The 8,775-nt window shown below is 36.4% G+C and overlaps 1 protein-coding gene across 1 annotated transcript; it reads right to left on the bottom strand.

The window, feature by feature from the left end:
• Nucleotides 1–376: 376 nt before the first annotated feature.
• stra6l (STRA6-like) lies at nt 377–8,588 on the bottom strand. The gene is made up of 18 exons (XM_085459843.1): nt 8,279–8,588; nt 7,785–7,857; nt 6,931–7,031; nt 6,235–6,365; nt 6,030–6,150; nt 5,761–5,806; nt 5,475–5,600; nt 4,738–4,811; nt 3,997–4,105; nt 3,715–3,868; nt 3,356–3,431; nt 3,139–3,220; nt 2,980–3,028; nt 2,606–2,723; nt 2,386–2,505; nt 1,819–1,982; nt 1,269–1,412; nt 377–1,152 (listed from the first exon to the last, which is right to left on the bottom strand). The coding sequence occupies exons 1-18, from the start codon at nt 8,302–8,304 to the stop codon at nt 932–934; spliced, it is 1,935 nt and encodes a 644-aa protein (XP_085315969.1). The 5' UTR covers nt 8,305–8,588; the 3' UTR covers nt 377–931.
• Nucleotides 8,589–8,775: the final 187 nt, after the last annotated feature.

The raw sequence follows: 8,775 nt of genomic DNA, 5'->3' as shown, positions 1-8,775 counted from the left end.
TTTCCTTACATCACACAAAAAAGGTTTAATCAATTTTTTTGAAAAGCTGCTTTTAAGTGTTGTGGAAAATTTAAACTTTTATCGCAGAAAAAGACTTCACTATTCTCAAAGCAAATGTTTGTTGTAAATTTATTATTAGTATGCTGTTTTGCATCATTCATACAATATACCAGTAATTTTGCATCTGGTATACATTATCCTTGATTAATTGTTCAAAGTATTAATCCAAATAACATCAACTCTAGGATTTCTGGTATCATTTTATTAATTTGTATTTTGATTTTATTTTCAGCAACCTACAACCTACACTGGCCTTTCTATATATGTACTACTATAAAAAATTGTATGAATGCTCACTATTAAACACAACCAGACATTTAAGGAAAAGTAGTGTTTATTAGCAGTTAGATTTTATGCTGCCAAGACAAAATAAAAATAACAAGCACAATAGCTGTGTGGTGTAGGTCAAGTAACTGTATGGCCAGCTCCAACTCGAGATGTTATAGAGGTTGTGACAATATACAAAGGTTTGTTTATCCCTGCATTTATACATTTATATTTTTTTTAAATTTGCCTTCACAGCAGATGCTTTCATTCTGAGTCAGGGAAAGAGATGGCATGAACTCATGTTTGAATTCTTATGCCAAGTCTGAGTAAAAACTATGTATTTGTAAAAAACAATACACGCATAAAACCCACAGACCCTAGGCCACAGAACTCCATTAAAAAGAAGTACATTCACTAACTAGCAAATTAGTGAAGTTGTTCTAAACTTATTTATGGCACTCTCAGCTGGTGACATAACAGGTAGTGAGATTATGGCAGTGCTGAAAAACTTCCTTCTGCTTTATAACAAGTTTCCATTAAAGGTCTTCGTCATTCATTGGATTCCAGCTTATATTTTTTTAAAGAACCGGAATCAAATGTGTTATTAACAGTCTTCTTCTGGTGGCAATTTGATCTCTGGTGGCAGCTCTGACAATGCCTGTTGCCTCTGTGTTTGAGATGCCAAAATCCAAGCCTGCAGCACTGTGTCTGCTGGGGGAGATGATGACGAGAGGTGGTGCTTTCTTAGCATGATCAGGGGAGGGTTCCTTAGTAATGTGTAAAGCAAAGCCCAACGCCTCCTGGCCCGACTGTTCACAGGGGGTTCTGAACAAACAGAAAGTGATAATAAAACAGAAGTTTGAGAAAGATCAGATGACAGAAAGGTCAAAGCAGTATAAAGGTGTCTATAAATGGAAGAGACACACAGACACACCACTGACCTGACACATTATTGTCGAATGTGGAGTAAGCAGATGAATTGTGTCTCTGCAGCGTACTTGACACCAGCATCTGACAGAAAGATACCATGACTGGGTTGTTGTGATAATGGTCAGCAAAGATCATCCCAATCCATGTAGTGTAGCCTGGATAAAAGGGGAAATACAATTATCAATATTCAGAGATACAAATTCACACACCATCAGACAGGGTATTGCAGTAACATAAGAACAAATGAGCACAAAGCTGTCATTTTACATGTCTTTTACATGTTATTTGTGAAATAACATCTTTTTTTGTTGTTTTTTTTTACTAGCTTTAATCAATATTTGACTGATACCAATATTTGCCTTGAGACAAAGTAACTTGTAATTCTCATTGAAATGCTGCCATCTCGTGGATGCATCTGAATGTGGTCTTCTGGACATCAAATAATATGAATGATAAAATTATTTTTCATTATTACTGCAGTATATTAAAATACCAAAGAGTTTAGGTTTGGCTGTGATCTTTTTTTCTTAACTATATGTTTTTAGTTGAATCTAAGCTTACCAGCATCCATGTTCTCATACCCCCGCTGCATAATAGTTCGGTCTATGCGAGACACCAACCATGTTCCCACCACAATGCTTAAAAGAAGCCTCAGTATGCAGGTGGTCATCCCCATAACCACGTTGTAGAAAAAGAAGAAGTAGTTGAAGCAGTGAAATGCCTTCCTAAAAAGGGGGAAATTGTGATTTCAAGTTAATGTGCTTTGAGTTAAATTCTTTTGTCTTATTAATATTTGAAAAAAATTGTTAAGTGATGTTAGCATTGGAAATCAATATATATCTATTAACTATTAAATATTAACTATAATTCTTTATGACTCTGGTGGTCATCTGGTTGCTTGTGAATATGCAAATCTCCTTGAAAAAGTGCCAATAATGCTTTCATACTACTTTAAATATTTTGTATCTGCTATCTAATGAGCCACTTACTGAGTATGTGAGATTTACGAGAGATTTTGGGATTTTTAAAATGCCTTTTGGCATTTTTCTACCACGATGAATTGCTGGCAAATGAAAGATCTGAGTGTTGGTGTGACTCAAGAACACACTTTATATGAGATACACCTACCTGTTGTTGAGGGCTAGAGGTTTCTCTTTGTCTGTGGCATCTATTTTGTTCTGAAGGAAGAAGATCTGAACCAAAATTATTTGAAGAATCACCAGGCTAATTACAATGCAGATGGTCAGACTAAAAGAGACACAGAAAAACATTAAAGGTCAGCCAGAGTGCACATTAATTTATATATGTAATCATAGCAACACACTTATAGAAAGAAAAACAGCCTTACAATATAGTTCCCAGTGTGGAGAGCATGCTAAGCACTTTCCCATTCAGTATAGGAAGAACCACCACGTAAGCAATCAGCAAAGCAAACAGGAAGTGGACAAAATGGACAATCAGGTAGCCTAAAAAAAGCAGAAATAATTAACAACTGTAAAAATATTTTCCTTATAATAGCTGCCTGTATAATAAGTCAGACAGCTTTTCTGTGATTAATTTCATCTATTGGCATAGATTACATCTACATAGATTTGCATTTTGATGAAAGCTACTGTATGAAAATGATTCTTAAGATTTGGTTCTCAAGTCCTAATACAGGATGTCCTATTTAGATCAGGCCAGTTGTCCTTGTTTTGAAAGTTTACGGTAAGAAAAGCTTACCCCACAGTGTGAAAGCGATTTGCCAGCCCGAGTATCTTGCAATGGAAGCCTGGTAAAATTCATGGCACAAACATTTTTGTGTACTTTGTTAAGAATGCAATAATTTAAAATCACTTCAGCTCTACAGTATGCGTGTTTGCATCCAAGTGTTTTGCTTACCACACTCGTAGCAGATCTAGGCTTATGAAACTTCTCAGGAAGAAATACTTTCTGTCCTTTCCAGAGCCTCCTTAAGTGTTTCCTAAAGCAACAGTAAGCTCATTAAATTACAGACAAATTCAGATCTGTTTGTCTGCTTGCTGGTAGTAGAAATGGTAGTCTTGCTGTAAACTAAATATAGCTAACAGTCATTATACCCGTTTCTTAAATTTCTTACCTGTAACATGCCAAAACATGGAAGGTGTAGGCAACAGAGTTAAGACTGGCAAAGATGGTGGTGGCTAGCCAGGATTCTTAAATAAACAAACAAACATAAATTCAAACATACATAACTTTATATTACTGTATATTACTTTGTATTCTTATAAATGGCGATGACCATTGTGTTCCTAATATTTAACAAAAATATTATTCAATTTTCTAATAGAGGTTTATTTGGTAATTCCTACTGGCAATATTAACTCTCAAAACAGCAGGAAATAAAATGTGTCTGATATCCACTTTACACATAATATGTGATATTAATCACAGGGTTCATAAATGCTCCCCCTTTAAAAGTCTGAAGGGACTACTTACTCCTGGCCACAACGATAAATTCTTCCAGCTGTGGTACCATGTATCCCAGGGATTCTGTCTCGTTACATGCAGTAACCACATCTTTCAGTGTATTTTTCCAAGTTTCAATTTTGTCAAAAGTAGAACTACTGACACTGTAGTCTGCTAGTGTCATCTAAAGGAATGGAAAAGATAAATGAATATAGGAGTCCCTGCAGAAGAAGTATAAATCATTTAAATAACACCAAACAAAGGGAATCAATTAGACAATTCAAGAAAATCATAAAATATATTTTTCCGTACCGTATATAGGCCTATTAGGGATATTACAACAGTGCCAATGATTCTGCTGGGATACTTGAAGTGGGGGTCCCACTCATAAACCCTCCTTTGGAACCAGGTAAGTGGCATACTGCAACACAAACATGGATGAAAAGTTTCAATTTGTCCTGTTCTTAGGTTCAATAGCAGCTGCAGCATTTTTTTAACAGCACTGAAAATTCTCTACAGAACTGTGACACGTGTGATTTTCAATTAGCTGGATTGTTAACTCTCACATTTTTGATACTAAAACCTTTTGAAATGGCTTGAACACAGCAGACTGGACTTTAAATCAGTCTGAGACTGGGTTTCTATAAAATGCAGTCATTAAAACTTAACATCCAATGTTGAGTCACATTTTATATTAGAATGAAACTAGGATACCCTGAAGATTTGTAAAAATACAAATACTGGTGACAGATCTTGATGGAGGAGATTGAACAACATCTACCTATTCGGAACCATGATAACAGATGCATGCTGTCTATGCAATGAGGGGGGATGTCTATTCTGTTCTCTATTTTGTTCTCAAACTGATCTCACTTTAGCGGCTCAGTATCAGTATGGGTGGAGTTCCTTTTTCTCCTCCATTGTTCTACCTCTCTGACCTGTCTTCCCCATGTGATGTCTGTGTAATGTCTGTACGGGAGGAAGGGTAAGATGGCGCTGGTTGCCGGCAGCCTTAAACCAATTTCAGTCGTGTACACGAGTGGGTGTATTTACCTATGTCCGGGTGTCTTTTGCAGCAGTCTCTTAACATGCTGAACCTGGTGTCGCTCAGTTAGCTCTGCAGAGTCCTGGCAACAGATTCAGACATTCATACTCGGACAAAATTCACTATATTCATAAAAAATTGTAACTTTCTAATCTATTATGAAAAAAAAAACGTTATTAAGATAGCAACTGACATCGACTTCAACCAAGGCAGCTACTATCTGGGTAGTATTCATTTTATTATCTTTGTATTTTTAATGTATGAATTTTGTTTTCTTTGTTCTTTTTTTAAAATGTATGGAAGTTTGTACTGCAGGCTATTGTTGTTTGCCCTGCTGAAGCCCATTTCAATAGAGAATACCTGACATAATTTTTATTGTAATTATTTTTAGTAAAATGTGTATGTGTGTTGAAAATACAAACTACACTGGTAAGAATAATAGTTTGTGTGATGAGGTAATGAGACTTTTTGTCCATTTTTAACCAATAAATCATTAAGTTCAACTTGAAGACCTTGGTGAATGTAAGTCAAATTTTAATGTAATGTTAACACATCCCCACTCTACACCCTTACAAAGTTTTATCAGAATTTAAAAAATATGTGAGCTATTGTGTTTACAGGCAGAATGGGGCACATGCACACACATTTGCTACCAACAACATAATATTCTTGATGGCAGTAATGACGTTATGTTGTACACGTATTTAGTAGGAATCATCACAATCCATGTATTGGTATTTCTGACCTCTTGTTCCATGTGCAGGCGTATTCGAATAGCTTTGACCAGGATGTAAATAAATCGCCCGAAGAGGAAGATGAGGGAGAGCATACGGGGCCACTGGGAAATCACCTTTTGGTATTTACCCAGTATCTTTAAAACCATAAACACAGACAATCATAAATGTGTTCTTCAAAGCTTAATGCACTAGGCAACTTCATAGCTAAATGTTCAGCAGAGTTTGAATGCCTTTAATTAACATGGGTCGAATATTGTGAAAGCTTGATGGACGGTACATTGCTGGGTTTCCTACCTTACCACTGGGACAAGTGACTGTTTCCCAGGCTGTAATTCCTATCCTACAACATAAAAACACAAATGTGTAATACGGTTGTTAATAAAATTAAATCACCCACACATCAACCAGTTAATCTATCTATTTAATCTCCAACTTTTTTTATTATATTTTGTGTTTTTAGTTCCTTTTTTAAATTAACCATTAGTTTATTTTTGTTTTAGTTTATGAGAAGCTTTAAATGATGTTGTAAAACATGCATACATAGACTATGTCTGAATATTTACCAAAATAGAGAGTAGAGTATTCCCAGCACTGCCCCTGTCATTCTGAATGGTGTGGACAGACAGGCAAAGAAAGGGAAATAAACCAAGCCCACTTCTAAAGCTCCAATCAGGAACAGAAAAGCTGAGGATAACAGTCAGAACAGTGTATCTGTCAACACAATTCTTGGAAACTCTACAGTAAAAAAGTAAGAGGATAACAATGTACCTCTGGCCCAGGATGGAACAGTGAACGGGACATAGTTTTCAGAGAACAGGAGCAAGACGCTGCTTGATACGGCCCCAAAGGCAAAGCCATAAGACCAACGATTACTGAGGCTGCCTACAGTATCCAAAGGGCTGAGGCACAATGATTAATAGAAAAACAACCATAAGTACAGAAAAAGCCATAGTGATGCTGTAGTCATACAGACACAAGTAAATGATTCTTAAAGGATGTCAGTGAAACTTAGTAGGGGATATCCCAAAAAGTTGATTCTGGTCATCTGGACGTAGCGTTTTCAGTAGGACAACGGTTTCGTCACCCATCCAAGTGACTTCTTCGGTCTCAGCTGAATGCAGGTTTCCCCAACGTTATAAACAGTGGTTTTGCATAATGACTGAAACTAGCACTACTGACAAACAACGGGCTGACGAGTAATTGTTCCCATTGTTCATCAGTGGTGCTGGTTTCAGTCATGAGAGGAAGAGTGACGAAAACTTTCTCCCACTGAAAACGAAGAACAAAATCAACTTTCTGAGAATTCCTTACCTAGATGATTGCATACTTAATTAATTTTTACACCAATACATTAGTTTAAAACTACAAACTTATGACTGATATTTACGTCTCGTTCTATTGTATAATAAAAGATAAGACACTGACTTGAGGACCCATCTGTTGTTACTACTCCTGTTGACTTACACAACTATAGCAAAACGTCGATCTAGGAATGGCAGTCTGTCGTCAATGGCCAGCCTCTGGGCTCGTTTCTGAAGGAATGACAGCACCCCTGCAATCAACACCTGGATGAAAAGATATCACATCATAAATACTATAATAAATAATAATGTCATGTTCGCATCAACTGTGTGAACAAGGAAATAGGGTGAGCATATGGGTCTCTTATAAAGGCTTTATTTGATCCTTATATATTGCTGCACCAGTCAGTGCTGCTCACTTATTGTGGCAGCAGTTTTTTTGTATGTTGCTATGCTGTTACCCTGCATTCCCAGTAGCACTGCGCTAGTGCTACTCGTAATCCTTGGTTACACAATACTATGCAAAAGTTTAGAGTCACCCCAGACTTTCTTTTATTTTTTTTCAATGTTGTCTTCAGTAAAAGTGACTAAAGTTACCATTCAAAGTTAGAGTGCTAAGTTTTCTGTTGTGAGCACACACAACACTTATTCATTTCTTGAGTTAGGTGACAGTTTCTGGCTTGTATTTCTGGCCACTGTTGGGTGGTATAGTAAATATAATTTTTTTTTTGATAACGTAATTTAACACATTACTTGCATTACAAATATTTTTCAATTCTCTACAAAAAAAGTTAATAATAAAAAAAACACCCCACCATGGATAATAGACATCTTTTGAATAAAATAGGCCTGGCTGAAATTAAGTTGGGACACTACATACTTGAGTTGTTCAAATACAAAACAAATTTCAATTATTAAGGGAGTTTCTGAAACTCTGCATTATTAATATGGTCTTATTATAGGCAGTGTTGTAGTTGACCATGTCTAAGATCCAGTTTTAATGAATGAATAGCTTACTGCTGGTATGAGTGAAAGATGCAAGATTAGCTCCACAGACACTCTTTGGTGACAATCCTCATCCGGGGAGACCCTGGAGACACAACGATACTATGAACACAATGTAACATAATGCACTGTAACACATGACAAATTAAGGAACACCTAGTTTGTTCCCTTTTGTTCTGCTGAGTACAAATTAATTTGATAGACTAAAAAGACACCAACAGGACAGAGCCTATTTAAACTAAAGTGCTGATCTGAGTGGAATAAGCCTTACAAAACCTTACCAAAGCTTTACTTACTAAATCAGATAGAGATAAAAGAGCATTTAATAAAAAGGGTTCATAGTGCACTGATAAAGTCAGTTCAAGTTCTGTCCCTGTGTCTTTGTTTCAAACTCCTAGAATCAGTTTGTAAACTCGAACGGCGACAACAATATACAGCTGATTACAACAAAGTAAAGATCTGTAATGTAACACATTTAACATTTAGTGTTTAAAGTTTGTACTCACTCATGTTCCAGCAAGTTTCTAATCATCTTTCGATAAGTTGGTTCATTACTGTCCAGAAAACTTTGTTTCTGCTGTGCTGTAAAGATAAAGCAGGCTGTGGAGTGATCCCACTTCTCCTTTTCCTGGTTTTAGTCATGTGACTAATATGAAGTTGACCTTTGGCCTCAGGACTCAACACTTTTATAACTCTGCTGTTTTACTGTCCTCTGTGTTTTTTCTTTTTTCGTTTGGTCTCGCTCTTTGTCTGTCCAGTCCTTCCTCTTTCTGTCACTCTTTCTGCCACACACATACACTATCGACCACTGTGTTACTCAGTGAAAGGAGTGTAAACAGTTAGCTCACCCAGTTAGATAACCAAGTGTTCATTCACCTTGTGTCTTCACTTTACAAAGGAATGTTACACTGATTCCTGTCTCTAAATAACAAATCTCTTCTTTCTTTCTTCTATTCAGCATTGTCTTCACTGAAACATTTGTTCAATCTTTCGTCTGTTTCAC

The sequence above is a fragment of the Copadichromis virginalis genome, linkage group LG6 (genome assembly GCF_057382275.1).
Source record: "Copadichromis virginalis isolate Kocher_CV1m ecotype Utaka linkage group LG6, C_Virginalis_male_GT1.1, whole genome shotgun sequence".
Taxonomy (NCBI): domain Eukaryota; kingdom Metazoa; phylum Chordata; class Actinopteri; order Cichliformes; family Cichlidae; genus Copadichromis; species Copadichromis virginalis.
Note: the sequence above shows the minus strand (reverse complement) of the source record. Positions and strands in the feature narration are given on the sequence as shown.